The sequence below is a fragment of the Metarhizium robertsii genome (assembly GCF_000187425.2).
Source record: "Metarhizium robertsii ARSEF 23 chromosome Unknown MAA_Scf_1, whole genome shotgun sequence".
Lineage (NCBI taxonomy): Eukaryota > Fungi > Ascomycota > Sordariomycetes > Hypocreales > Clavicipitaceae > Metarhizium > Metarhizium robertsii.
Window position 1 is genome coordinate 5,683,582 of NW_011942149.1, and position 27,418 is coordinate 5,710,999.

General features: G+C 53.1%; 12 protein-coding genes across 12 annotated transcripts; 10 read left to right on the forward strand and 2 right to left on the reverse strand.

The window, feature by feature from the left end:
* Window positions 1-4: 4 nt before the first annotated feature.
* MAA_01866 (PAB1 binding protein) lies at window positions 5-2,718 on the forward strand (the record flags this gene model as incomplete). The annotated part of the gene is made up of 3 exons (XM_007819864.2): window positions 5-77; window positions 140-512; window positions 576-2,718. 3 exons carry the CDS (start codon window positions 5-7, stop codon window positions 2,716-2,718), a joined length of 2,589 nt encoding a protein of 862 aa, XP_007818055.2.
* A 3,069-nt stretch (window positions 2,719-5,787) lies between these two features.
* Window positions 5,788-6,693, forward strand: MAA_01865 (uncharacterized protein; the record flags this gene model as incomplete). The annotated part of the gene is made up of 1 exon (XM_007819863.1): window positions 5,788-6,693. One exon carries the CDS (start codon window positions 5,788-5,790, stop codon window positions 6,691-6,693), a length of 906 nt encoding a protein of 301 aa, XP_007818054.1.
* Window positions 6,694-8,047: 1,354 nt separating this feature from the next.
* Window positions 8,048-9,422, forward strand: MAA_01864 (WW/Rsp5/WWP; the record flags this gene model as incomplete). The annotated part of the gene is made up of 3 exons (XM_007819862.1): window positions 8,048-8,383; window positions 8,461-8,766; window positions 8,853-9,422. 3 exons carry the CDS (start codon window positions 8,048-8,050, stop codon window positions 9,420-9,422), a joined length of 1,212 nt encoding a protein of 403 aa, XP_007818053.1.
* A 304-nt stretch (window positions 9,423-9,726) lies between these two features.
* Window positions 9,727-10,533, reverse strand: MAA_01863 (uncharacterized protein; the record flags this gene model as incomplete). Its single annotated transcript, XM_007819861.1, has 2 exons — window positions 9,727-10,152; window positions 10,213-10,533. The coding sequence occupies 2 exons, from the start codon at window positions 10,531-10,533 to the stop codon at window positions 9,727-9,729; spliced, it is 747 nt and encodes a 248-aa protein (XP_007818052.1).
* Window positions 10,534-11,799: 1,266 nt separating this feature from the next.
* MAA_01862 (Tubulin alpha chain) lies at window positions 11,800-13,613 on the forward strand (the record flags this gene model as incomplete). Its single annotated transcript, XM_007819860.1, has 7 exons — window positions 11,800-11,824; window positions 11,926-11,966; window positions 12,034-12,060; window positions 12,140-12,215; window positions 12,294-12,824; window positions 12,898-13,321; window positions 13,388-13,613. The coding sequence occupies 7 exons, from the start codon at window positions 11,800-11,802 to the stop codon at window positions 13,611-13,613; spliced, it is 1,350 nt and encodes a 449-aa protein (XP_007818051.1).
* A 364-nt stretch (window positions 13,614-13,977) lies between these two features.
* MAA_01861 (Pyruvate carboxyltransferase) lies at window positions 13,978-15,186 on the forward strand (the record flags this gene model as incomplete). Its single annotated transcript, XM_007819859.1, has 2 exons — window positions 13,978-14,241; window positions 14,338-15,186. 2 exons carry the CDS (start codon window positions 13,978-13,980, stop codon window positions 15,184-15,186), a joined length of 1,113 nt encoding a protein of 370 aa, XP_007818050.1.
* A 716-nt stretch (window positions 15,187-15,902) lies between these two features.
* MAA_01860 (vacuolar ATP synthase subunit B (V-ATPase 57 kDa subunit)) lies at window positions 15,903-17,795 on the forward strand (the record flags this gene model as incomplete). Its single annotated transcript, XM_007819858.1, has 7 exons — window positions 15,903-16,001; window positions 16,060-16,144; window positions 16,198-16,217; window positions 16,275-16,310; window positions 16,372-16,533; window positions 16,589-16,914; window positions 16,988-17,795. 7 exons carry the CDS (start codon window positions 15,903-15,905, stop codon window positions 17,793-17,795), a joined length of 1,536 nt encoding a protein of 511 aa, XP_007818049.1.
* Window positions 17,796-19,720: 1,925 nt separating this feature from the next.
* Window positions 19,721-21,047, forward strand: MAA_01859 (aldose 1-epimerase; the record flags this gene model as incomplete). Its single annotated transcript, XM_007819857.2, has 2 exons — window positions 19,721-20,579; window positions 20,638-21,047. 2 exons carry the CDS (start codon window positions 19,721-19,723, stop codon window positions 21,045-21,047), a joined length of 1,269 nt encoding a protein of 422 aa, XP_007818048.2.
* A 396-nt stretch (window positions 21,048-21,443) lies between these two features.
* MAA_10721 (RNA recognition domain-containing protein) lies at window positions 21,444-22,872 on the forward strand (the record flags this gene model as incomplete). Its single annotated transcript, XM_011412439.1, has 2 exons — window positions 21,444-21,660; window positions 21,725-22,872. 2 exons carry the CDS (start codon window positions 21,444-21,446, stop codon window positions 22,870-22,872), a joined length of 1,365 nt encoding a protein of 454 aa, XP_011410741.1.
* A 353-nt stretch (window positions 22,873-23,225) lies between these two features.
* On the forward strand, window positions 23,226-24,143 carry MAA_01858 (dihydropyrimidine dehydrogenase; the record flags this gene model as incomplete). Its single annotated transcript, XM_007819856.1, has 1 exon — window positions 23,226-24,143. One exon carries the CDS (start codon window positions 23,226-23,228, stop codon window positions 24,141-24,143), a length of 918 nt encoding a protein of 305 aa, XP_007818047.1.
* Window positions 24,144-24,215: 72 nt separating this feature from the next.
* MAA_01857 (Chromosome transmission fidelity protein 8) lies at window positions 24,216-24,656 on the reverse strand (the record flags this gene model as incomplete). The annotated part of the gene is made up of 1 exon (XM_007819855.1): window positions 24,216-24,656. The coding sequence occupies one exon, from the start codon at window positions 24,654-24,656 to the stop codon at window positions 24,216-24,218; it is 441 nt and encodes a 146-aa protein (XP_007818046.1).
* A 708-nt stretch (window positions 24,657-25,364) lies between these two features.
* Window positions 25,365-26,805, forward strand: MAA_01856 (Ribosomal protein S6, eukaryotic; the record flags this gene model as incomplete). The annotated part of the gene is made up of 5 exons (XM_007819854.1): window positions 25,365-25,370; window positions 25,580-25,666; window positions 25,831-26,193; window positions 26,478-26,645; window positions 26,710-26,805. The coding sequence occupies 5 exons, from the start codon at window positions 25,365-25,367 to the stop codon at window positions 26,803-26,805; spliced, it is 720 nt and encodes a 239-aa protein (XP_007818045.1).
* Between the last annotated feature and the right edge of the window lie 613 nt (window positions 26,806-27,418).

Below are 27,418 nucleotides of genomic sequence, written 5' to 3' on the forward strand. Positions count from 1 at the left end.
CGAAATGCCTGTCCCCAAGAAAGAGGGCGCGTCGAGCGGAGGTGGTGCCACCAGGGCCGATGGCCGCGGGCAAAATGGTATGCTGCATATACCATATCTCGTCTACCAGCAGATACTGACCTAGGGTATGAACGAATAGGAAATCGATCAAACTTTCGCACAGACACAGCTATCTCCAACAGCCGCCTTGGAAACGAACGCACATTGCAGCCATGGATTCCTGATGCGGCTGATGGTGTGGATGGCAGTCTGGAAGCTACGGCCGCTAGTGGACACTGGGATCAGTTTGCAGCAAACGAGAAGCTGTTTGGCCTACGAACTGATTACGATGAGAGCTTATACACTACGGCCATTAACAAGAGCCACCCCCAATTCCGTGAGAGAGTGGCCGCTGCCGACAAGAAGGCCAAAGAAATCGAGCGTAGCGTTGCAACAACTGCCCATGTTGCTGAGGAGCGCGTAATGGACTATGCTGGTGGTACCGGTGCTGGGGCCCAAAACGAAGAAGACAAGTATGTTCGAAGCTCTGTTACTGCATCAAGACACAAGCGGATTACTGACTACATCTACTATAGGTACAGTGGCGTTCTCCGCCAGGACTTCCCTCCTTTATCTGGGGGTGGCCGAGAAAACAGGTACACGCCTCCTGCAAAACGAGCACCTACATCTCAGTCGACCGTGAAAGGCGCACCTGTTGACCCGGCTATTATTTCATCACAACTCAAAGCTCCTGTCAAGAGACAGGCCGCTTCGACGGAGCAAACACGGCCACAAGCCTCAGAGGGGATTAAGAATGGCGTTCCTGTAAAAGCAGAGCCTCCGAAGGCGTCTACGCCCAAGACTACGGAAGAAACGCCTACTGAGTCCAAGCCTTCCCCTGTTCTGAACCTTCCTGCCGAATCTCAGACACCCGAATCAAAAACCACAGAGAAGGTGACCACTACCGGTCCGTCTTCTACTTCATCCTCCCGAAATGCGTCCTCCCAGCCAAAAGAACCGACCCCAAGCGCTACAGCTACTGTTGAGCGTGACGTCTTGAACTCTTTCAGGAGCTTTGCGTCCCAAGAGCGCTCAACTTTAGAGAAGGCTCGGAACAACAAGGCCCGAGCTGATAAGGAAGTCAAGTTGAACGAACTGAAGAATTTCTCTATTAGTTTCAAATTGTCAACCCCGGTCCCTAAAGACCTTGTTTCGATTATTGCAAAAGACCCTGCAAAGCAAAAGGAAATCCAGGCAAAGGCCATGAAAAATGCGGAGGAAATGGCCAAGACCAAGGCGGATTCTGGTAGCAAGGACAAGGCCCAGCCTGTCAAGGGCTCCGCAACGGCCAAGACTCCTGACACCAACACTTCTGCTAATACAAGTGATGGCCGTTCGTCACGAAGTGCTGTGGTACCACAGGCATCTGGACCAGCTGGCAACGGTAGCAGGCATACTGCACCTCGCCAGCAATTTCCACAGCAGACGTTCCATGCCCAACCTTTCCGGGGCAACCGAGGTCCTTCACAGCAGACCGGGAACCTTGCTCAAAGGCTTCGCAATGTCGAGCAGCAAAGATATTCGCAGCCACCTGTCACTACGTCACATAATCTCGGCCATGAAATGCGTGCTCCCCCTACAGGCCCATCTGGCAATGTCGATTCTGGCTTTAACAGGCGACTAAGCGGGGCTCCTGGTCAGATGGGCGCCAAGTTGAATCCCAACAGCCATGAATTCCGGCCTAGTCCCTTTGCTGCTACCTTCAATCCCAATAGCCATGCCAGTGCTGGCTCTAGCCCACGGACCTCGGTCAACCATGTCGCTGAAAGTCCTGTTCCCACAGCACCACAAACACCCGTCATCCGCCGTAAAACGAAGAAGGTGGATGTGAGCAAGTGCTTGATTCTGTCACACATCAAAACTGTGGCTCCTCCTGCCGGCCGTAACTGGGACGACAATGGCGGATTACGTCCATCATTCGACACCTTACCAACGTGGCGACAGTTGAAGGACGATGAAAAGCCCGAATCGACCATGCATCTCACATACACGGAACACTTTGACCGACAGCCGTTCAACGGCCCCTCGACGGCGACCCCAAATCCCACACATGTCGTTCCTCAGATGCCACACCAGCACCAGCTTCCATTCCACCTTCAGCATGGTGCCCATGGCTTGGGAACTCGACAGTCACCACATATGGCACCTATGCAAATGCACGCACCACAGCATGGCCCGGTGCCCATTCCGCCATACGGTACTGAGGATCATCGGATGATGCCCTCTAACTCAGCTCAGTCGTTTGCCTCTCCGCGTATGGGCCAGCTTCCAGTTGCGTATCCTGGCCAAGTCCCATATCAACAGCCGGTTTTCATGGGCCCTGGCAACCCGCAAATGGGACAATACCGCAGCTTCTCCAACAATCCTCATTACGGGCCACCCCAACAAAGCCAGATGGCAGGCCCCATGATCATGCAGCCCCAGTTCATCCATCCCCAAGGAATGGTTGCGGCTCCTCAGATGATGTACCATGGTGGCCATCCACAGTACATGCCGCCAACTGGGCCACCGCAGCCAGGTCCAGGCGGTAGTGGCTATCCAAGCCCAGGACGCCCAACTGCACCTGTCATGATGCATCAAGGCTCACAACAGGGCCAGCCAGTGTATGGCATGAGCCCCAGCGTGCAGTACAACCAGCCTGCATACGGTCCAGGGCAACCCAGTGGACCAAGTCAGTGACGACTTCTTCCAGATTGCCCATTTTCGATGTTTTAACGCGTGGCGTGGCGCTGCTGGCCGACCTTTTCCTAGTCAGAGGCTACCACGGCTATGTGTAGTATGGTTCCACTATCACTTTAGTGATGGGGGAAGGAACCGTCAGCCGAGATTACCGACAGGCATGAGCCGACTAGGTTAAGAGCTATCACAAGTTATGGTCTATTTTTACAGGATTATTCTGTTGGCCATTGCGAGAGTATCGGCTGATTCATCTAACAACTTGCGACATGATATAACGGAACTCGTTAAATGTCGCACCAGCTATATGCAACAGCAACACAAGCAGTTTAGGGAATGTTTATCACAATCCAGGCAACACTATTTTCATCTTTTATCTCAACTCTGGATTGCATGTGATGGAGGCTTTCCCCGATGAATCCTATCATTTGGTTGCGATATGGAGCATTGGTATACGCCATAGCAGGGCGCGGATAATATCCCTGCCTACTTTTGGGTAGAGCAGTTTCTTATCTGATGTATCTGTGGTTTGGCAGCTTCGTGGCAGCTTTTCTTCTAAAGGCGGCAGCGTGTCCCTTCTCATCACAAGCAACGGCAATGGCGACTTCTCGTTCCCTTGTTTGTGCTTCTATCACGGGACGGGGCTTTGGTCTCGGACATTGGGCTGTGGGGGGTAGGGCAGGGGGGATTACATGAACAGCTTACCGCCCAATCAACTATTGTTTTTGTACCAGAAGTACATCTTATCGGGGGAAGGTTGGGAGTTGAACGCCCATGCGCCAACGACCCCGGATCTGAACATGGGGATATTGGCTTCTGCAGCAGTTGGGTCAAGCTAGGATAGCTGTTTGATGGACGTGGTAAGTGGGCCACAGAGTAAGGGATTGATATCGGATAGCTGGACCCTGGACCGGTAGACAGTAGTTGTACACTCAAGAGAGAAAAGTCGCATCAAGCTCTGAGGCTCCGCAACTCCCAAGCATAAGCATAGGCACAAGTCGAATGTGAAGCAGGTAACGTGTAGAAAGGTTACGTTGCCGTCCACCCCCCGGCCAGGCCATATTGTACATGGACAGTGCGTATTGGAGTCCGGAGCACCAGATAATGGCGGCGGTCCGAGGTAAAGGACGTGCGTTTAGGGCATTGTATCTACTTGTTAGGAGTTGGGTTGGCATTATGTAAGGACAAGTACACATATAAAGTGTGGCCGCGGACCGACCGCTTTAGCAGATATATGGGAGGCATTTAAAAGTGCGACGGTGGGTGTCTGCTGTATTTTAGCAGTCTTCCTCGTATATCAAGATGACAGACATGCAGCGGATTCGGCAAGACAATGTAGTGTCAACGGAAAAAGCCTACGATGCACCGGTATCGCCGAAAAGCCTCACAAAGGCTCGCGCCACGGCCTTGAAGCCGCTATTTTCAATACAGATAACCCCCTGATCAAATGACTCAGTCGATGATCTGTGATATCCATAAAAAGGGGCTAACCCATCCAGCTGGATAGCTTCAATCAAGGACTGATTCCACTACGTAGTATTCAACTCGATCCATAGGTGCTAGATCGTGGCACATGGACATGGATGACGGGATCAAGGGATCATGGGACGAAGGGACGAAGGGACGAAGGGATGAAAGGAACGATTTAGCGGTTCCTGGTTCCTGGTTCCTGATCGCTGGTTGGCGGTTGGCGGTTGGCGGTTGGCTGGCTGGCGTTTCAAGCGTCAATTAATGGCGGCAGACGACGGGCTAGCGGCGGCAAAGAGAGGCGGGGCGGGACAGTTGATTGGATGGCGAGGAGTCTGCCTGGAGACCAGCTGACATCCCCAAACATTGGCCCAAACATTGGCACAGGCGTTTGCGCCAAGCATTTTGGACCTGACTGACTGGGAGGCGCAAGCCACCGCTGTGACCTTGAACTGTTCCGCGATTCAGCGACCTTGGACGACGGAGATCGGATTGGAAGAAGGCGCGTTGGCCTGTTGCCAAAGCTTGCCCCTGCTTTGCGCCACTTGACCAATTAGACTTTTTTACACAAGAGTCGGCCGGCAAAAATGCAACACATCCGAACTTGTTCAACGTTGGCGGTGCCTGGCCTACTGTTTCTAGCCTGCCGTTGGACGGAGACCCAACGCATGCACGCCGTGGTGTTGCTTGCACGGAATTGCCAAACACCTCCTTTTGGGCCTTGTCTGGCTTGGATAGAGGTTGATTTCAGAAATGGGGAAACCTGGACCATTAAGCGGCCATCTGGCGTCGTCACCGGATCCCGGCATGCAAACGTTGTCTGATGGGCCTCCGTGGGTGAGAGCCCTGACGAGTCCGGGTATGGATATTGGCTGAATCATGACCGCTCGACTTGTGGCTTATACAAGAACAACAAGGAGGGGACGAGGTGTTTTCTTCAACAGACGCTGGATGTAGTACTACAATGATCCACAGCATGCCAACACGCCGCACGACCCCTGGCGCCAGGCCAGTCGATCGTCTTTCCATCGATGAGCTGCTGGAGCATCTCATGGGCCAGAATTGCGCGGATACTCAAACGCCTCGCCTCCTCTAAGACCTCAGATGCCCGAACTGCTGCGGTCGGTGCGCGACGATGATCGCGGGTGATTCGGCACGACGAGGGGCGTGGGAGGAGAACAATAGTCCCCTCACGTTACGTCCCACAATACTATGTTCATTGTCTGTTGTGGGTGTGAATAGTCAATGGCGTTGAATTGGGTGTCCGTGTTTCGTTAACGGCTTGCCCCCTGACTGACCGTTTTGCAAGACCAGATGGTTCACAGCATTCATTGCCACAGCCCCCCTTGAGATAGATATCAGGGGCAATATAAAAGGCCGGCCGAGCCCTCCAAAAAAGAAGCGTGATCTCAACCACCTGCACTTCACAGCTCCCAGAACATACGGGCGTCAGTCTTTGACAGACTTTTCCTTCTCTTCTCTTCTCTTGTCTATACATTTTCCATTTTGGCACCACGAGCTGGTTTCTCGTCAAATCCAAATTCAACACTCCTTCTCAAGCATTTTGTTTTAGAGAGAAAAAACAACAACCCAAAAGCAGCCAACATGAAGACGTCTTCCGCTGTCATCGCCGCCATTATTGGATTTGCATCCTATGGCTCAGCTCACATGCAGATGTCGGATCCTCCTCCCTTCCTCTCCAAGTTCAACAAGTTCACCGAGCAGGGGAAGCAGGACGATAGTATGACGAGTCCTCTCTTGGCCAGCGGCTCCAACTTCCCTTGCAAGGGATACCACAGCCTCGTTGGCACTCCTCAGGGCCAGTCTGTTGCGACCTGGACTCCAGGTCAGTCCTACAAAATGACCATCGCCGGCACTGCTACCCACGGCGGAGGCAGTTGTCAGGCGTCTCTTTCATTTGACAGCGGAAAGACGTGGAAAGTCATCCACTCGTACGTTGGAGGCTGCCCTCTCCAGGACGGGGCGACCTTTGGCTTTACTGTGCCTTCTGACACACCCGCCGGTGATGCTCTATTTGCCTGGACTTGGTTCAATCAGATAGGCAACCGCGAAATGTACATGAACTGCGCCGCCGTGACCATTGGAGGCGGCGCCCCCAAGATCCGCAAGGCTCGTGGTGATACCACCCCTTTCAGCAGCCGGCCTGCCATGTTTGCTGCCAACATCGGCAATGGCTGCTCAACCGAAGAGGGCAAGGACGTCGTCTTCCCCGACCCCGGCGCCGAGCTCGATACGAAATCTGACAAGACTACTCCACCGGTTGGAAACTGCGGCACTAAGGGATCCGGATCCGGATCCGGATCCGCTCCTGCTCCCGCTCCGGCTGCCTCTGGGGCTGCCTCTGGGGCTCTGGTGAACAACAGCAACAACAACGCTGGAAACCCCGGTGCTCCTCCTGCTAGCAGTCCTCCACCCGCACCGGTTTCTACTGCCGCAGCTGCAAGTACACCCAAGCCGGTTGGCAGCGGAGGATCTTGCCGTGCTAAGTAAACACGGGATGCTCCCGTCGAGCGCCAAGAGCACTGAAGAGTTTGGCCTCGCAGGTCGAGCGTCGTAACAGGGGGTTGTGGTTTGAGGAGGTCGTTTAGAGCATATGCCTGCTTATTGGTGGGCGTAAAGACGTGCAGCGTTGGTAGAGTTGAGTTGAGATCCGATACACGGTAAATAAACTTGATTTAAAGGCGGCAGATGGTACCGTTTCTTCCAGTTCCCAAATGAAGCTTCTGAAGATGTTCTACGCTGTAGACTGTAGATGCCACGAAACATGCCTAGATATTCAAGGTCAACCCCGCTGCATGCCCAATGAAACTGACAAAAGCTCCCAAAGCAGTACTTACCCTAGGTACCTAGATGGTCACACAAGTTTGACCCTCCCCTCCCCGGACGCTAGGCACTTGGACACGTGTAGGCAGTCCGAGGCCATTTGGGCGAAACGTCAATTATTAGTCACTGGCCACGCATCTTTCAGTCCATGATATGGCGGGTTTAATGGACCGAGATGGACATGGAGTTGTAATGGAGGGACTGTCGAACTGTGAACATGGAAATCACTGGTCAGCGAGGCCGCCAATTGGCGACTCCAGTTTTGGCTGAAGCCAGCCAGCCCCGCCCGCCGCCTTGGACCTCAACAATGGACCTCAATACTGGGAGAGGGATTGCTGAGTCCAGAACAGTGAACGGAACGGCCACGGCGAGGACGACAGACACGACAAGAAAAGACAATGGAATACAGCGCCAGCACTTCTCTGGGATTCTTGCAGAGGGCAATAGGCGACAACCAGCAGGCCGAGTTGCATGTAGTGCAGGCTTGCGGATGCTCAGAGCCTCGACCCTCTCGAAGCCCATCGAAGCCCCTCCAACCAGCAATAGAACAGAGCCCAAACTCATTATGATTGCCACCTGCGTTCCATGATTGCAGCCAAGTCCGACCAGAGTTCAAGCGCGCCCCTACACGGGATACGGGGTCGACCAGACGGCACTCACACACCAGGCCAGGCGCTCACTGCCAGGCCCAAGGGCTTCAATGCTCCATGTCGAGTGTGGTCAACCTGCGTCGCCATATTAGCCTTCAACCCAGCAGCCTGCCCCCCCACCCAATTCCCAACCAGACTCTACCAAGTACAACTCTCCGCAACAACACCAAGCAGAACTGCTTGCGCCGCTTCGCCCGGGTCCAATTTCCTCTTCATTCCCCTCTGCTTGGAATTCTGAATCCGCCCACCTCCCACCCCCCTTCCTCCGCCATATCACTTGTTATTCCTCTCCAAGCTCCCTGCCCCTCCCCCTCATCGTCATCCCTCGCATCTCCAACGAAAACCGGACGGCCATCGTCAAAAAAGGGCCCATGGCTGGCCCAACTTCGCCGAGCAACGAGGGTCCCTCGTTTGCCCCTCCTCAACTTCCGCCCGGCTGGATCGCGCAATGGGACGGCGCCAGCAAAAAATACTACTACGTGCAACTCGCCACGGGCGTGTCGCAATGGGAGATTCCCACCCAGGCCGCAAAGACCGGCACCACACCTGGACAGGCTGTTGACCATCCCTACGGCACGCCGCCGCCCGAGCTCATCACCCATCCCGATGGGTCGCAGACGGTCAAACATCCCGACGGTACCATGGAGCCGATAATGGCGGACGGAACCAGAGGCGTAGATGGTCCGTCCGGCGATCGAGGTCTTGGTGTAAGTAACCACTTCCCATCCCACCTTTGCTCATCCACAGAGCAATGCTGACAGAGCTCTACTGTTATGCATGACAGACCATGGCTATGAATGCTCTTCTTGGCGGCAAGAAGCAATCATCGGGCGGCGGCGGCGGCATAGGAGGCTTGGCGAGCCAGTTTCTCGGCGGGAGTAGCGGCGGCCACGGCGGTGGAAGCAGCGGCATAGCCGGGAAGCTAGCCGGGCAGCTCGCGTCAAACTTGTTCTCGTCGTCAGACAAGCCGGAGCCGCCGCAGAACTATCACGGCGGCCAGAATTCCAGCAAGCCCAGCCACCAGGGCGGCATTGCCGGCGCCGTATTCGGCGGCGTAGCTCACATGTTTGGCGGCAAGGAGTCCTCAGGCGTAAGTCTTTTGCAATGTTTATGGGAAACCAATTATATTTGCGCTGGTGTGCTAACACAGAGCTGGGGCGCGGGGGGGGTAAATAGAACCAAAACTACGGATATTCCAACACCGGGGCTGGATCATACGCTGGCGGTGACGCGCCTACCTACCACCCGCCTGGGAGCACTCATTCCTCATCGGCTCCCAAGCCCCCGTCCAACACATCTTCGACGCCGAACCAACAACACCACAGCCAGGGCTCTCAGGGCCACCAGTCGCAGGGCCATCAATCCCATGGGTCGCAATCGTATCCCCCTCCACCGCCTCCTCCTCAAGGCCACTCTCCAAACCAGCAATCGAATTACCAGAGTCAGGCGCCTCCTCATGACACCTACCAAGGCGCTTCATTTCCCGGCCAGCAGCAGCAGCATAACCAGCCTCCCTACGGCCAAAACTACAACAGCAATTCAAGCAGTTCCGGTGTACAATACGGAGGTCAGCATGGCAGCCAAGGGGGTTATTCTGGTGGGCAACATGGCTATGGTGGTCAGCAGCAGCAGCAGCAGCAGGGATATGGTCAACCTCAACACCAGGGTGGTGGCTACAACCAGCAATATTCTGGTGGCAACCAGTCCTACCAAGGGCATCAACAGTATCAGAGCGGCCATTATTAACCGCTCGAACAGGAGGAGTGTTCATGGCACCGCAGTTTGTCATTGGAACGGAAGCACATAATAACCAATTTTCGGACAGTATGAAGCCGGCATCTCTTTTGGACCTAGCATCGGTAGACGGGAAACGAGTTACGACGGGGTTTTTTTGCATGGATGTGATTTTTTTTGTATCTAGAATTACGCATTCGGTTTCATGACTCAAGTTCCCTTATACACGGGAACGCATGTAAGAAAGAAACAAACTGAGGCAGTCCTCTCGTCGCTGAATCCTTGTCTGACCTAGTGTCTGAAAAATGAAGCCCCTTCAATTCTGTTTCTTGGATGGGGTTTCCATCGAATCAGCTACAAACTGGAGGCTAGATGCGACCCATCGCGCTACAAACCAGGTCACAACGCCGAGGAGACTTAGATAGCCTACCGTGGGCAACAGCGACTTGGGAAGGACGTTGAAAAGGAACGGGTCTAGGATGAGATCGACCAGAACGGGTGGAGGGTTGGCCATAAGCTCCGCGTTGTCGGTGAAATAATCAGCCGCGGAGTGAATTTCGATGAGAAGCGAAGAGCTATTTGGAATAATAGTAGACTGCTTCGTTGTCTGGATATTGGGCCTGAACGCCGCGTAGGCATTCAGAGACCGGAGGAGCTTGTCATTCTCTAGGACAGTATCTAGGGTGTAGGCTTCCATGTCGAAGCGAGTTGGTTCCTGATCGAGCATGAGACTGGGCCAGGGCTAATACAGCTATTCATAATACGAAATAGAGATGATCTCCGGGTGATTGATTGTACTTACCAATGCTGACCAGCAGACTCTCAACTCATATCTCTGATTCTCAGTCAGGTTTGTGAGCAGAATCCAGGACGACTGTCCCTGAAAACCCGTCTGCTCGGATGCGAAAATGCGATCCAAATTTGTTCGGACGGATAGCTCATCCTGCGTCAGGGTGTTGATGTTGAGTGACGATAGTGCAGGGTGGTTGCTGCTGCCTATGGCGGAGGGGGGAGGGCCGATGAATATAATTTTTTCGACATTCCCGACGACACACTTGACAAAGGTGCAGAGGAGGAGTATTGTATAGACCAATGCCTTCACGAGACTTGACGTGGGAGGCATCATGGCGGTGGTTCAAACTTCAGGACTCCAGGAGGTTGTGTTGATTTTACGAGCAGAGCTCCCCATTGGTCAACCACCTCGAGCAAAGCCTCAGGCTTCAGACTGGCCCCGAGTCAAGCTGCGACATATCAAGGCCAATCCGATTTGGTTGCATGTGCAGCGACGGGACGGCTTCACTGATACTGTCTGGTGTTCGGTAAATGACCACGCTGTTAATGAGACTCTGGGATGGAAGTATTTTTTTTGGTTCCTAATCGATGAGCTTGAGCGTGCACGAGTTGGCATCGAAATTCAGGGTTACGGCCGTCAGTGTATTGTGTTTTCCATCAGCCTGGTGTGCTTGGGATTTGGTCAGATGTTTAATTAGTTGCCTTTCGGGCCCCAACAAGAGTGGCTGCCTGTGTGGGAGGATGGGATGATCAAGCCGTTCACCACGGCAATGCAATCCAAGGTTAGGGTCCTCGTCATGGGTCTGGCCGGAAGAGTAGGGAGCGTGTCCCGGTCTGCTGTTTCGTACTGCAGATATTAGTACCCGTCGAAACAATTTGGGCGTGGTTGCTTTGGCCTTGGGTAGCTTGGCGGGCGTGTGAACGAGGTGGATTCTCCTCAAATGAAGCAATAAGTAAACAGTGCACAGAGTTCACCATAGCGCCATCTGGGCAGGGGATTTGCGGACCCGGTTTTCGAATTGCAGCCACCCACAGGCCATCCGAGAAGCATCTGGAGCCACTCGAGCAGTCGATATCAGCCAACATTGCAGCCGAAGCAGAGGCAGCATGGTGTACGGAGTACCTCGTGGTTTGTCTCTCTGAGACTGCACTTTGAGTGGTGTGCTGCTCAGCCTGGAGCGGTGAGCGACGCCCAGTGTCAGGGACGCCGCAGCCCGAGAGACACTGGTTGACACTCGGGTATGGCGCAGTACGTACGGAGTACCTACAGGAGGTACCTAGAGTCGGTTGAGTTGAGACGGTTGGCAGGGACCTCAGAGACGCGCTTACCTCTTCGAGCCACGACCAAGAAATCAACAAATCCCTGGACAGCAACGCATCTCCCTCGCCCCCTCGCCCCTGGTCACCCAAATTTCCCCCACCTATTTTCCTTCGCCCGTCACGCACCGAGACTTCTCTCAACCTCACACGCACCCGATCCCGTGGACCAGAGAAGAAAAAAAGAGCCCCGTCTCGGCTTCGACCCTTCTCACTATCTTCCTTCGTCCTTTTCATACATACCCTTCTACCCAAACTTGTGTTGTTGTAATTCGTCACCATGCGTGAGGTTATCAGCATCAACGGTAAGGAGCTTTGCTACCCCTCCTCTGGCCTTCCCACACGCGTCGCTGCTCACCGCATCGTTGCCCGGAGCTGTTTGGAGACGCTAACACTGCGAGCATAGTCGGCCAGGCTGGCTGTCAAATCGCCAATTCTTGCTGGGAGGTATGCTTGACTAATGATTCTCATCCCTTGATCCATGATAATTTTGCTAACTTGAATTTGGCTGCAGCTCTACTGCCTCGAGCACGGTATCCAGGTAAATCGCTGTTCGCTGTTGTTGACAAATCTCCACCCACACCCGAACGACATGGCTAACGTCCACAACTGTTTGACAGCCCGATGGCTATCTCACCGAGGAGCGCAAGGCTCAGGACCCGGATCAGGGCTTCAGCACTTTCTTCTCCGAGACTGGTACGGCCTCCCCCCTTTTTTGTCATCTTGATGCTAGCCCCTGAGCCATGTTCAACAGCTAACACTTGCTCAATCTAGGTCAGGGCAAGTACGTCCCTCGCGCCATCTACTGCGATCTCGAGCCCAATGTCGTCGATGAAGTCCGCACCGGTGCTTACCGCAATCTTTTCCACCCCGAAATGATGATTACTGGCAAGGAGGATGCTTCCAACAACTACGCCCGTGGCCACTACACCGTTGGCAAGGAGCTCATTGAGGGTGTCCTCGACAAGATCCGCCGCGTCGCCGATAACTGTGTTGGTCTTCAGGGATTCCTTGTTTTCCACTCCTTTGGCGGTGGTACCGGTTCTGGTTTCGGTGCTCTTTTGATGGAGCGTCTGTCTGTCGACTACGGCAAGAAGAGCAAGCTCGAGTTCTGCGTTTACCCAGCTCCCCAGACTGCCACCTCGGTTGTTGAGCCATACAATTCGATTCTCACCACCCACACCACCCTTGAGCACTCTGATTGCTCTTTCATGGTCGACAACGAGGCCATTTACGATATTTGCCGCCGCAACCTGGGCCTAGAGCGCCCCAACTACGAGAACCTGAACCGGCTGATTGCCCAGGGTAAGCTTGATGACAGATTCTCTGTTGACCTTGGACGTGGGACAACGCTGATTCTTTTTGAATTTTTTTGTAGTCGTTTCTTCAATCACCGCCTCTCTTCGTTTTGATGGTTCCCTCAACGTCGATTTGAACGAGTTCCAGACCAACTTGGTGCCTTACCCCAGAATTCACTTCCCTCTGGTCGCCTATGCCCCCGTCATCTCGGCTGCCAAGGCTGCTCATGAGGCCAACTCCGTGCAGGAGATCACCATGTCCTGCTTTGAGCCCAACAACCAGATGGTCAAGTGTGATCCCCGCCACGGCAAGTATATGGCTACCTGTCTGCTTTACCGCGGAGACGTTGTCCCCAACGACACCCACGCCGCTGTTGCCTCTCTTAAGACCAAGCGCACAATTCAGTTCGTAGACTGGTGCCCTACTGGTTTCAAACTTGGTATCTGCTACCAGGCTCCTGAGAACGTTCCTAACGGTGACTTGGCCAAGGTCAACCGCGCCGTGTAAGTCATTTACTGATCAGTCATGCACTCACCAAAATTATGACAAGGGTTGCTAATATGATATAGCTGCATGCTGTCCAATACCACTGCCATTGCTGAAGCCTGGAGCTCTTTGTCCATGAAATTTGATTTGATGCACTCCAAGCGTGCTTTCGTGCACTGGTACGTTGGTGAGGGTATGGAAGAAGGTGAATTCTCCGAGGCCCGTGAGGATTTGGCTGCTCTGGAGCGTGATTACGAGGAGGTTGCTGCCGACTCAATGGGTGAGGAGGAGCTTGAGGCCGAGTACTAGACAGTGTTGCACGAAAGGAATGATTAAGCGCCAGTGGCCACTGTTTTAATTCTGGACTCATACCCTAGCCCCTTGAAGGGTTTATTTTTCTTCATAAACTTATAAGCCAATCCAGTTGCTTTAATGTCATAAAACCTCTGTAGATTTGAAATGTAAGATGTCTACCATACCATGGTGAAGCTCTAAATGATATGCCTAGTCCCCGTAGCTAATGAGGCTGCTTTGACGCGGGGGTGGCTTCATTGTGGTCGGCTGATTGCCGGGCCGGGGTGGGAGCCGACGCTACGCGACACCTGGTGAAAGTCCAAGACGGCCGACGAGCCTGCTCTCCTCATGTCTCCTCATCCTTCCTTTAGCCGCCAGCATGACTCTCATCCGATCAGCAGTTTGTAGGGCCTGCAGACGGTCCCAATTTCAGCTGCGACGGAGCTTTGCGACAGCCAACGGCCAACAGGCTACATCGAATAACAAGGTCAAGCTTGTCGAGGTTGGTCCTCGCGACGGATTACAAAATGAGAAGAAGACAATTCCGCTTGCAACCAAGATCGATCTGATCGAGCGATTAGCCAGGACTGGTGTTTCTACGATTGAGGCCGGGTCTTTTGTCTCGCCGAAATGGGTTCCTCAGGTGTGTTGATTCTTGTTGTAGGAGGGATGAGGAATTGAGGCTTTGGGGATTACGAAGGGCCCGCAGGGTGATTATGCTAACAGTGCCGCGGCATAGATGGCAAATTCGAGTGAAATTCTTGAGCACCTGCTTCAGAAGAAAGTACAAGCACCTGTTCCCATGACGTATTCCTTCCTGGCTCCCAACACCAAGGGGCTCCAAAACTGTGCCGACATTCTGAAAGCCAACCCCGAAACCTTCTCCACTCAACTTGACCCTCGAGCCGATGGCAACGGCGAACCTAAGCCTGCAATGGAAGTCGCCGTATTTGCGGCAGCCACCGAGAGCTTCTCACAAAAGAACCTCAACTGCGATATCCAGACTTCCTTGGAGCGATTCAAGGCTGTCATCCAGGACTCCAAGGCTCTAGGTCTTCGAGTTCGGGCATATATCTCTGTTGTTTTGGGGTGCCCGTTTGAAGGGTTCGACGTTGACCCTCACAAGGTTGCCGAAATCGCCACAGATCTTCTCGAGTCGGGAGCCGATGAAATTTCCCTGGGCGATACTACCGGCATGGGTACTGCGCCTCGCACCAGCGCCTTGCTAAGGTGCATGTCTGCTGCGGGCATTCGCACTGAGGACATCGCCATGCACTTTCACGACACGTATGGCCAGGCATTGGTCAACACTGCGGTATCGTTGGAGCACGGTATTAGAACGTTTGACAGCAGTGTAGGTGGACTTGGCGGCTGTCCTTATAGCCCTGGTGCGACTGGTAACGTCTCCACGGAGAACATGGTTTACTTTATGGAGACGCTAGGCATGGATACTGGTATTGACCTGGATGCCATGACTGATATTGGGTCGTGGATTTCGACGGAGTTGGGCAAGTCGAATGGTAGTACTGTTGGAAAAGCGGTGCTGGGGGCGAGGGCTAGAGCTGCGGCCGAGGCTGCCAAGGCTTGAACTTTGGAGGCATACCCATACGGAAGACACATTGTGTGATCTCATGGTGTTTAGTATATCTGAACTTGAACTTGAAATATAGTCCGACGTGGTGGCCCGTAAGATTCACTTATTGCTTATGCACAGGCTTTTAAAGGCTACACATAATGTGAGGAGGACCTGAGGATTGTGTGATATATTTCTCTGGAAAAAGCTCTTTGTCGCATTTTCCTCCGCAACTAGTCGCAATATCAACCCCAAGGTCTCACGCCTGCACCACCAGAGATTGTGGCCTCGAATGCTTAATCTGGAGGGCAGTTTCTGGGGAATTTACCAAGCAGCCAGTCATGTGATGTCACCAGCGTCTGTGTGTGGAACTCTCTGGCAGGCCAGCAACTTGAGAAGCAGGTCGGCCCACTTTCAAGCCCATCCTCAGTGGGCGTGAGTCCTGTGCTGGCTTCAGGTCGTTGCGGATGCTCCACTCGATGCCAAGCAAGCTCAACCTCCTCCAACCTCGTCTTGTCACAGTTTCATGGGTTCCTAATCAAATCGCTTCCCATCCAAGCTCAGACCTCATCTCAACCGCAACACATCGTCCCCTCTTCCAAGGAGAGCCGTTATCATCACAAGCATTGGCCCAGTCGGCTTTTTGTTTCGTCCTCTGTGTACCCTAGGCTGACGCCTTAATCCTGCCGCACCCCCACTGGACTTCGCTATAGCTGCTTGCCGTCATCATCATGGGGGACCCTCGCGAGTCGTCGTCGTACTCGGTCGTGCCGCGAATCCGATACAACACTGTTGGCGGTGTCAACGGTCCGCTGGTCATTCTTGAGAATGTAGGAGGACCAAACAAGCTGGAGAGCCGGCTGTGCATACTGACAATGGCGTCATTAGGTCAAATTCCCGAGATATAACGAGATTGTGTCGCTGACACTTCCTGATGGATCTGTACGATCTGGTCAGGTTTTGGAGGCTCGAGGTTTGTATTCACATGTCGCTGCAATGATAGTTTTGCTAATGACCTTTGGTTAGGTGATCGAGCTGTCGTGCAGGTACCGTGACACACAAAGGATGGTCCGCCTTTGATGATAGCTGACGCGATTTGATAGGTTTTCGAGGGTACTTCTGGTGTTGATGTTAAGAAGGTAGGCTGATGAAACTTTCTTCATGCGGCGAGTATCCACGATGGCTAACAGCTCTCCGTAGACCCGAGTTGAGTTCACTGGCCAGAGCTTGAAGCTTGGTGTCTCCGAGGATATGCTTGGTCGTATCTTTGACGGCTCCGGACGTGCCATTGATAAGGGACCCAAGGTCTTGGCCGAAGAGTACCTCGACATCAACGGAAGCCCCATCAACCCATACTCGAGAGTATGTATATCCTATATTCTACCTTCGGCAGGAGTCAAGTGCTAACAGTCGTTAGGAATATCCCGAAGAAATGATCTCCACCGGTATCTCTGCCATTGACACGATGAACTCGATTGCTCGAGGTCAAAAGATTCCTATCTTCTCCGCATCCGGTCTGCCACACAACGAAATTGCTGCTCAGATCTGTCGACAAGCCGGTCTGGTAAAGCAGCACGGCGTGACTAACAAGGGCGTTCACGACGCTCATGAAGAAAATTTCTCCATTGTTTTCGGTGCAATGGGTGTCAACTTGGAAACCGCTCGATTTTTCACACGCGATTTCGAGGAGAATGGCAGCTTGGAACGCACTACTTTGTTCCTTAACCTTGCGAACGATCCTACGTAGGTTTGATTGATATTTAAATGCCGCGTGCTTTATCTGGAAATGTGTTTACTAATACGTTTCGTCTTTTAGCATTGAACGTATCATTACACCTCGTCTTGCTCTTACGACAGCCGAATATTACGCCTATCAGCTTGAGAAGCACGTCCTCGTTATCTTGACGGATTTATCTGCATACTGTGATGCCCTCCGTGAGGTTTCAGCCGCTCGAGAAGAAGTTCCGGGACGACGTGGTTTCCCCGGTTACATGTACACTGATTTATCCACCATTTACGAACGTGCCGGCCGTGTTGAGGGACGTAATGGCTCCATTACTCAGATTCCTATTTTGACCATGCCCAACGACGATATTACTCACCCTATTCCTGATTTGACGGGATATATTACCGAGGGCCAGATTTTCGTTGACCGACCTTTGTACAACCGTGGTATTTACCCGCCTATTAACGTGCTCCCGTCGCTGTCTCGTCTGATGAAGTCGGCTATTGGTGAGGGCATGACCCGCCGTGATCACGGTGATGTGTCCAATCAGCTGTATGCCAAGTATGCCATTGGCCGTGATGCTGCTGCCATGAAGGCTGTTGTTGGTGAAGAAGCATTGTCTGCCGAAGATAAGCTGTCTCTGGAGTTCTTGGAAAAGTTTGAGCGTCAGTTTATCAGTCAAGGAGCCTACGAGTCACGCACCATTTTCGAGTCGTTGGATCTTGCATGGAGCTTGCTGCGTATCTACCCCAAGGACCTCCTGAACCGAATCCCGGCCAAGGTGTTGAACGAGTTCTACCAGCGTGCACAGAAAGATGCCAAGTCAAAGGGCAAGGCTCGGGAGGATGTGGCGGCAAAGGACCAGCAACAGAGGGAGGAGAACTTGATTGACGCATAGTAGTATGTTTGCGTTGAAAGTGACGTTGTTTGCGGCAGATATATACATATCTATGTAGTTTTTTTTTGTGCTTGCGGCCAGTATAATAGACAAAACGCAAGGGGGGGCCAGAACATATGGCACAATGCAAGGTGGCAGAGTGCCGCCCTTGTTGCGTATGTGTATAAATGCGGCGGAGAGCAGCCTTGTTGTGTGATATTTGATATCAGTTTTGTGGGAGAAGGTAGCAATTTCACGGTTATTTGCATTAGAATTTGAGTCTCAATACGTGAATATTTGGAGTAGCGGCTGCAGCAGTTGTGCCGTTTGAAGCAGAAAGATGTCCCCTGGAATAAATGGCTGGCTATGACGATGAAGGATGAGTGAGATGAAACGGACGCTTATTAATTGTGCAAGTGCATAAAGCGCATGTTGAAGCTACATTAATGTGCTATGTCATGCATGTCCCCTCGGGTTCGTATAAACTGCGTGAGCAAGAGCCTGCTTAGAGTCTAAGTACCTAGTAGGTAGGTACTGAAGCAGGTTGCTCAGTGGACTGGTTCGCACTTGCAGGTCCCAGCCATTAACGATGCTATTGGTGTCGACAGGGCGGGCGTGCGGAGTGCCGGTCATCTGGTCCATGGAATTGTGTGGTGTTTTCGGGCCTATTTGGGTGCTGCAGCATGGCAAGGTCAAGATTGAAGTCGTACGCAGTAGTACCCCGACAGTTGGTTTCGTTGGTGGCGTAGTTGGACGCGCCGCGCAGATCAGTTGCGTGTGCTGAGTACGGAGTACTCCGTACAAACAGATGCCCTGCTCCGCGTTCACTGCAACACTGAAGCATGCGTGGCACGTGCGGCTTGCGACTGGCACAGAGACAGGCTGGCATGCGAGGCGCTGGGGCCTAGAATTACTGGGGTAACTTGGCTGGCTGCAGTGCATGTGCACTGATGACATGAGCTGTCATTCATCAATGGACAAGCTGTTGGCCGTGCAGCTGCGGATGAAGGGCATCGCAAAGGCAGGGTGAACGCTGGCGCAGAATGGCAGTCCTGGCTCTGGAACTCCCCAGCCACCCGTCGGCCAAGGAAGGATCTGGCAGCCCCATCTATCCATGTCCTGGGTCTATTATTGCATGCATCCCGTACCCCGTACTTTGTAGTTGTTGGAAAGTCTGGGGATGAATTGAACGCTGATGGGTGCGGACATGTCTCACTGCATCTCATTATTTCCAATGGCCCAACACTACTTGCTTGCTTGGAAGATCGACACTTACTACGTACTCTAGACGGGTGACATGATGCGGAGATGGGCTTTTGACTTGTAGTTTCCCCAAGTGCCAACTTTTTGACAAGATGATCGGCGTTGCTACGCACTCCTGACCCAACATTGAAGGGCCCAGCCTGACCCTAGGCACGAACAGCGTCTCCTTCGGGTTGGTTGTCCGGATGCGTGATACTTACCTGCAGTGAGGGTTACATGAGGGGTGGAAAGCACGATGCTGAGCGTTCTAATCTTGTGGAGGGAAGCAGAAAGAGGAGATGGGAGGACGAATTGACCAGCAGCACGGGACATGCTGTTGTTGATTCGTGAGGGGGAAAAAGCCGTGGCTGCCTCCGTACAGAGTGTCTGCATTGAAGATCATCGTGGGATGGGGGATGCGTCTGTCAGCAGCGTCGCACTGAGCATTTTATAAACACCGGTTGGGCCACCAATTCATCCAATTGTCTCAGTGTTTTTATTAGCTGTTTGTACAACCACTTGTGCAACCTTGAGTGGGACATTTTAGTCTCTTGTTTTTGTTGTGTTTCCAGATCCAGAGCATTGCGAGACACGCGCATCTGAATCAGACCAGCCATCCTTCTGCTGCGCAAAGAGCTGCTGAGATAGTGACGAAGTCTTGATAAATCAATTGGATTTGACTCTCAGCCCAGGAAGCCGCTGCCATGAAGTGGACTTTGCAGTTCTTGGCATTCGCTGCGCTCGCGGTGCTGCCGTCAACATGCGTCGCCGACGCAAACGACAACACCAACAACGAGCCAAAGCCTGACAAGGACGGCAAGTACTGGATCTATGGCGACGGCGTCTCTGCTGCCTTTGTTGCCTATGGAGCCTCTGTTTCCAATTTCATGGTCAAGGACCAGTACGGAATTGAGCGCGACATCGTTACTGGCTTCGACAACGCTTCCTACTACGGCATTGACAAGCAGCACCCTCACTTTGGCGGCGTTCCCGGCCGCTATGCCAACCGCATCAAGAACAGCACCTTTGAAATCGACGGGAAGAAGTATCACGTCAAGGCGAATGAGAATCCCACCAAGGGCCACCCCGACGGTGTCGATACTCTCCACGGCGGCCCGGATGGCTGGGATTGGCGTAACTTCACCGTTGTTTCGCACTCCAACCACAGCGTCACCTTTTCCCTGGTTGATCCCGATGGTAAGGAAGGATTTCCCGGAGAGGTTGTGACTGTCGTAACGTACAGTCTGAACGGACGAGACTGGGATTTAAAGATGGTCGCCGAGGCGACGACTAAGAAGACGCCCATTATGCTGAGCAGCCACACGTACTGGAATCTGGATGGCTTTGCGAACAACCAAACGAGCAAGGTGTTCAACCATACGCTGCATATGCCGTATGCCGGTTTCCGTGTGGGCGTGGACAATATCCTCATCCCGACAGGCGAGTTGTTGCCAAACAAGAAGGGCGGCGTGAATGACTTCTGGAGCGAGCCCAAGCAGATTGGAGCCTCGTTCGGGGACGAGGGCATGGTGAACAACTGCGGCTTCAACTGCACTGGCTATGGTGAGATTGATGAAACGAACACGACAAGCGTTATTAGTTGATGCTGACAATGTCGCAGATAACTGCTTCATCAACAACCGCGGCGCCATAGGCCCCTACGACTGGCGCAAGCAAGGCCCCGTCACCACCCTGTCGTCCCCCTGGTCTGGCATCCAGCTCGATGTCTTCACTGACCAGGACGCCTTCCAGATATACTCGTGCAACGGGCAGAACGGCACCATGGCCCTCAAGAAGACGCAGGGCGTCACGGGCGACAACAAGGACAAGTTCCCTCGCACCATTCCCAAGTATGGATGTGTCGTGCTCGAGGTCCAGGATTACATTGACGGCATCAACAACCCTGAGTGGATGCGTGGCAAGAAGCAGATTTATGAGCCCGGCGGTGATCCGTATGTGTTGCAGGCCAAATACAGGTTCAGTCTGGTCTCTGATCATGAAGAGAAGAAGGGCAGGGGCCCGTCGTCGTAGGTGGCGTGGGGAGGATGGGTTGGTTATAATATATTTGTGCTGGTGGTGTGTTTTTGTTTGCTATGCTCATACTGAACTATATTATTAAGAGGAAGCTGTCATGAATTTATTTCTTGAAACATGTCGTTGCTCAGAAATGCCACGCACAAAATTTACATACGGGGCGGGAGAGCAAGACTCGAGAGCAGCCACGACTTTGATCACCACTAAGTTGGGCAACTGACACTCCGACCAATCGTAAAAGCGGAACCAGAAAACTCTCACCTGCACCTCAGGTGGTCACACAGAGTTGGCAAACCTGTGCGTGGATGATAAACACGCTAATTTTGGCGATATTGGATATTGACGGAGGGTATACACAGAAATTTTCCCAACAGCCGCAGAATTCTGTGCTCCATGGAAGACGACCGGGCGCAAGTCGACCTCGGCATCGCCGCAGACATTGAAGAAGCCCAACTCACCCAGGCTCATCAACCCGAGCCCACGAGCGACGACGCTCCTCAATCCACCACCAAACAGCCCAAGAAACGATTCGTAGGCAGAAGGGCAGCCGCGGAGGCAGCAGCAAAGAATGGGACGACAAACGCCGACGGCGAAAGCGGCGCCATTCAAGGTTCGTCGTTTGTCACCAGCAGACGCTACATGAATAACAATCAGTCTTAACGCAATTTCACCAGCCGCCAAGCCAAGACGAGCACCCCGTCTTTTGAACAGAGTCCCCAAGGATATCCTCGATGACCCAAATCTCAAGGAAGCCATTGCCCTGCTCCCGGCCAACTACAGCTTTGAAATCCCCAAGACCATCCACAGGATTCGAACCTCTGGAGCCAAGAAGGTGGCCCTCCAGATGCCCGAAGGCCTCCTGCTCTTCGCCACCACCATCTCGGACATTCTCACGCAGTTTTGTCCTGGCATCGAGACCCTCATCATGGGGGATGTCACCTACGGCGCATGCTGCATAGACGATTACACGGCTCGAGCCCTGGGGTGCGATTTGCTGGTGCACTATGCGCACAGTTGTCTCATCCCCGTCGACGTGACCAAAATCAAGACGCTCTACGTCTTCGTCGACATCAGCATCGACACGGCACACCTGCTGGCTTCTCTGGAGCGCAACTTCGCCACGGGCAAGACCATGGCCGTCGTGGGCACCATTCAGTTCAACGCCACCATCCACGGCGTACGGAGCAATCTCGAAGCTGCAGGCTTCAAGGTGCTCGTCCCACAAATCGCGCCCCTCAGCAAAGGTGAAATCCTGGGCTGCACATCCCCCCGGCTCAAGGACGAAGATGCCGTCGACATGATTCTGTACCTTGGAGATGGCCGCTTCCACTTGGAGAGCATCATGATCCACAATCCTTCGATACCGGCGTACAGGTACGATCCGTACTCGAGGAAGCTTACGCGTGAGACGTACGGCCACGATGAGATGCAGTCTCTTCGGCGGAGTGCGATTCACACGGCGAGAACGGCCAAACGGTGGGGGCTTATATTGGGTTCGTTGGGTAGACAGGGGAATCCACATACCATGGCTCTCATTGAGAAGAGGCTCAAGGAGAAGGGCATACCGTGGGTGAATCTGCTGCTGAGTGAGATTTTCCCGGGGAAACTGGCCATGATGAGTGACGTTGAGTGTTGGGTGCAGGTGGCTTGTCCACGGTTGAGTATTGACTGGGGGTATGCGTTTCCACGGCCGTTGCTGACACCATATGAGGCCTTGGTTGCGTTGGGGGTAAAGGAGGAGTGGGACAAGGGGAGTGTGTATCCGATGGATTATTATGGCAAGGAGGGCTTAGGGAGGGCGAGACCTCTGGAGGCAAGTTAAAAAGGGAAAAATGAATGAAAAAAGGTAAAAAATAAAGTAAAATTTAATAGCGAAACAATGAATTATAATCGCGGTGCTCGTCGAAATATGCAATGGATGGGATGGGATGGAATGGGATGGAATGGATATTAATGGCATTCGTCTTGCGGCTGTGGATGGTGACGCACCAAGTCGTTATGGCGGCGCATTCTCCTTGCGTCCAACTCTATCTCCTCCATCACTCGCATGATACTTGCAGCACAACTGCGTATATAATGTCAACGCAATATAATAAGGAGAAAGTAGCGCCGATATCAAAAAAGATTCCATTACTCTAGCAACCTGGTAGTAGCACAACACCTCGTCAAGTTACAATGAACCGCGCCCGCGCCCCAGCACACCCCTTCGTCATCGCCGCCCAGCTGACAGATGTCGAGCCCGTCGCCGAGGGCCTCGAATTCCACGTCTACAAGGCGCAGTCACCACACTACGGTCCTGTAGCTCTCCGCATTCCCCAGCACAAAGTCTTTCAAAACGTCAATGACCCAAGCAATGACGCCGGAGAGCTCCTCGCCCAAGAGCTAGACATCTACAGACTCTTACACGGCGGCCCGGTCCCCGTACCTCGGGCATTTGAACTCCTCGAGATCAATGGCTTTCCCGCCATGCTGAGCGAGTTCATCGAGGATGACGGAACTCAAGCATCGCCCGCGGAGATGGGCCGTGTGGCCGCCCTAATACACACCTCCCACGTGCCAGAAGATTGGGATACTCGACTCGTAGCCATGGAGGCCGGTGATGTTTTCACAACCTTGGTCAATCGCATGGTCCGGCGATTTCAGCAATTCTTGAAACACGAACCCGCCTCCAAGAGCTGGATTCCGGAAAGACACGTCCTGCAGGAGATTGCCGAGAAACTGCGACGGTTTCCCCCGCGCCTTTTACACATGGATCTCCGGGACGTCAATCTCCGCGTGAGACGTGGTCGGGTAGTGGCCGTTCTAGACTGGACCAACTGCCTGGTCGGTCCAACGGCCGTGGATTTGTACAGAATTATGGAGCTGGAGAAGCTTGGGAGCGAGTTTCTGGAGGCGTATTCGGATGTTGTGCCGCTGCCGCGGGTCACGGCGGAGGAAGAGACCCTTTTGCGACTTGACGCGGCGTTAATGATAGCACTGGTGTTTATTTCAGAGGCCCCCGACGAGGTATTGAGGGGACCGGCCGTCAAGAGGGTGCAAGAGTTGGCCGCCATGTTGCAAACACCACGGGGCCCAGACGCGGACCTGCCCTAGAATAAATGCCATATAATCGTATATAGAAAAAAAACCAGACTCCGCTGTTAGGTTGCAAATCCAACGTGCCGTCTAAGACGCATTCGTCGTCCCCACGGGCTCGGGCCGGTTTGAAAACATAATCTTGTACTTGACAATCTCGACAACCTCCAGGTTCTCCCCTTCCTCCAGGTACGTCCCCGCCGAGTTCTCTAGCACCCTGTTCTCGCGCCGACTTATCACGGCAATGGCCTTGGGCAGCTTCTTCACCTCTCCCGTCAGGCGCTGGTGCTGGCCGACGTACATGTGGACGCGCTTCATCCACGCCGAGCCCTCGGCGTCGGGTACGAAGTCCGGAAAGTCGATCCTGCCGATTTCGATGCCGCTGAGTGCTTGGCCGTCTTTGGACTGGGGCAGGTTGATGGTGCCCTGAAGTTCGAGAAGGGCGAGGCCAGAAGGGGTCTGGATGAGAGGGGGTAGAGGATTGGACTTTGGCTGTGATGGTTTCGATGGGGGGTGAAGCTTTGCTGACATTATTGGTGGAATTTTCTCTATTTGGAAGAGCGTGGCGATGTGGGTTTAGGTCTCCTCTTGTTGTTGTTTATGTTTATGATTGGAAAGGCTTGGTGGGCTTTTGGGGTGGTGTATTGGATGGGAGTAGGAAATGTCATGAAGTGCCTGGTCGTTTGACTTGGGAGGTGCGAAGAGCTTCGCGCGTGAGAAGACGGAACATATGTATTGGGATTGGAGCACCACCGCCGTTGGGGACGTCAACGGGTTGACTTACGAAGAGAAAAAGGGGGCGGAGAGAAGGGAACATCTCTGTATATAACTACCTACCTAGGTACATGCTTGCATTTTAACGGACAAGGTATTTACGAACTACAATTGAGCTTATAATGTTGCTTCATTGTCAATACAACCGACCAAGACCAAACAAGGACTCAACCTTGGGTGCCAAAGTGCAACGACAGATGCGAGGTGGGGCAGAAAGGAACATCGAATGTGGCGCAAACCGCTTCTCATGGCTAGTGACTGTGGCAGAGAACCGCTTCAACCGAGCCCCGCACTCGAATTGTCATTGGCCATTTCCCATTTTCCCACACACAGAAGAGGGAACCCTACCGGCACACACTTTCTCGAATTCGTCCGTTAATTTTTCTGCTCTTCCATCCCTCTGCATCCATCACCGACTTCACAAGCGCCAGGTCAAGTCAACTTGCACCATCCACAACTGGCAAGATGAAGGTACGAATCTGCATTCTCAGCTGTAACAGCAAAAGAAACGACCTCGCCGACGATCAATGGGAAATACTGGCATATCACACTGGCATTTGAACATGTCCACACCTTGCACGTGTCGAGAGAAACCATCATCGTCGCGCAGAGTCGAATCTTTGGATGGACCAAAGGAAAAAAAAAACAGGAAAATTGTTGGCTAACACGTTTCTGCACAGTTGAACATTTCCTACCCTGCCAATGGCAGCCAGAAGCTCATCGACATTGACGATGAGCGCAAGCTCGCCGTCTTCATGGAGAAGCGCGTACGTCCGAGTCCCGAACCATCCCACCCCTCGACAAAACCCGATGCTGCTCCCTCTACATCGACTGTCTGAGAGATGCTGGACAACTCGAAATGGGGGAGACGGCCTTAGTCGGAGTCTTGATGCAATCAAACCGAGCGTTTTGAGCTAACCAGATGAAACAGATGGGCGCCGAAGTTGCTGGCGACTCTGTCGGCGACGAGTTCAAGGGCTACATCTTCCGCATCACCGGAGGAAACGACAAGCAGGGTTTCCCCATGAAGCAGGGTGTCATGCACCCCGGCCGTGTCCGCCTCTTGCTCTCCGACGGCCACTCCTGCTACCGCCCTCGCCGCACCGGCGAGCGCAAGAGAAAGTCGGTCCGTGGCTGCATCGTCGGCATGGACCTGTCCGTCCTGGCCCTCAGCATCGTCAAGCAGGGTGACGGCGACATCCCCGGCCTGACCGACGTCGTCCACCCCAAGCGCCTGGGTCCCAAGCGTGCCACCAAGATCCGCAAGTTCTTTGGCCTCACCAAGGATGACGATGTATGTTACACCTCCTACAATCCATACTCGGTCATCGCCTACTCGGAGCTGCGGCGTTGGTTATGGCAGTCCGGGTAGAGTGTGAGATGAACAAGTCCGTGGGTATGATGCTCTGAGGAGGATGGAAAGAAACGGGGAAACAAAAATTGCCGTTTTTTCGTGTCCATGAACAAATTCTCCACTGTCTTTTGTTCTTCTCCTCCCCTCAGCTTATGCCCACCGGAACCAGAGTACAACAAAACTTGTGTGAATAGAGACTGATGAAACGCCCCTCCGGATAACAGGTTCGCAAGTACGTCATCCGCCGCGAGGTCCAGCCCAAGGGTGAGGGCAAGAAGCCTTACACCAAGGCGCCCAAGATCCAGAGACTGGTCACTCCCCAGCGTCTCCAGCACAAGCGCCATCGCGCTGCGCTCAAGCGCCGCCAGGCCGAGAAGGTCAAGGACGAGGCCGTAAGTTCTTTTTCCAACCCGGCGCCCATTGTAAAGACTACAACTAACCAATGCCTCTCCACAGAACGAGTACGCCCAGATCCTTGCCAAGCGTGTCGCAGAGGCCAAGGCCCACAAGGCCGATGCCCGTAAGCGCCGCGCCTCTTCTATGCGCAAGTAAAAACGGGTTGATATGGCTCTGGCGTTGCGTTTCGTATAATGACAAAATCAAAAAGTGGAAAAATTTACCTTGGTTCCTGTGGGGGAATTTGCATGCATGCATTTGGGAGTGAAGGTTTTTTACAATCAATATCCCGTGGGCTAGCGGGTTTTCGCGTGGTTTCGAAAGTCCCAGCCCTCACCAATTGATCACGGATGTATTAGAGAGCATTTTCAGACTTATCAAAATGCATTCTTGATGCCATGTTCAAATTAACTCCTGTTCCAATCGTGTGTCCGCGTATGACCGTACCTTGAATCTGTCACTGTGATGATACTGATCTGTACTGACTGCCAAGATCCTCGTACATGGTTAACCTGTCAACCGTCACTAGCCCAGGCGCTGGCCAATATCATCACATCACATTCTTCTTTGTCACATCCCTGCGCGGCCCATGGATCTCAAGTCCTTTCAAGTCATATTTACTCTAATTGCGAATTTCCATACTCTACAAGCTTTTGCTCCCCTTCATGTGTCATCAATCTCTGAATGCCCATTCCAGTGAGACCTGCACTTCTCCCTAGTCTGACCAATCCAGATACTTTGCGTAGCGGCAATCTCCATAAAGGAGAGA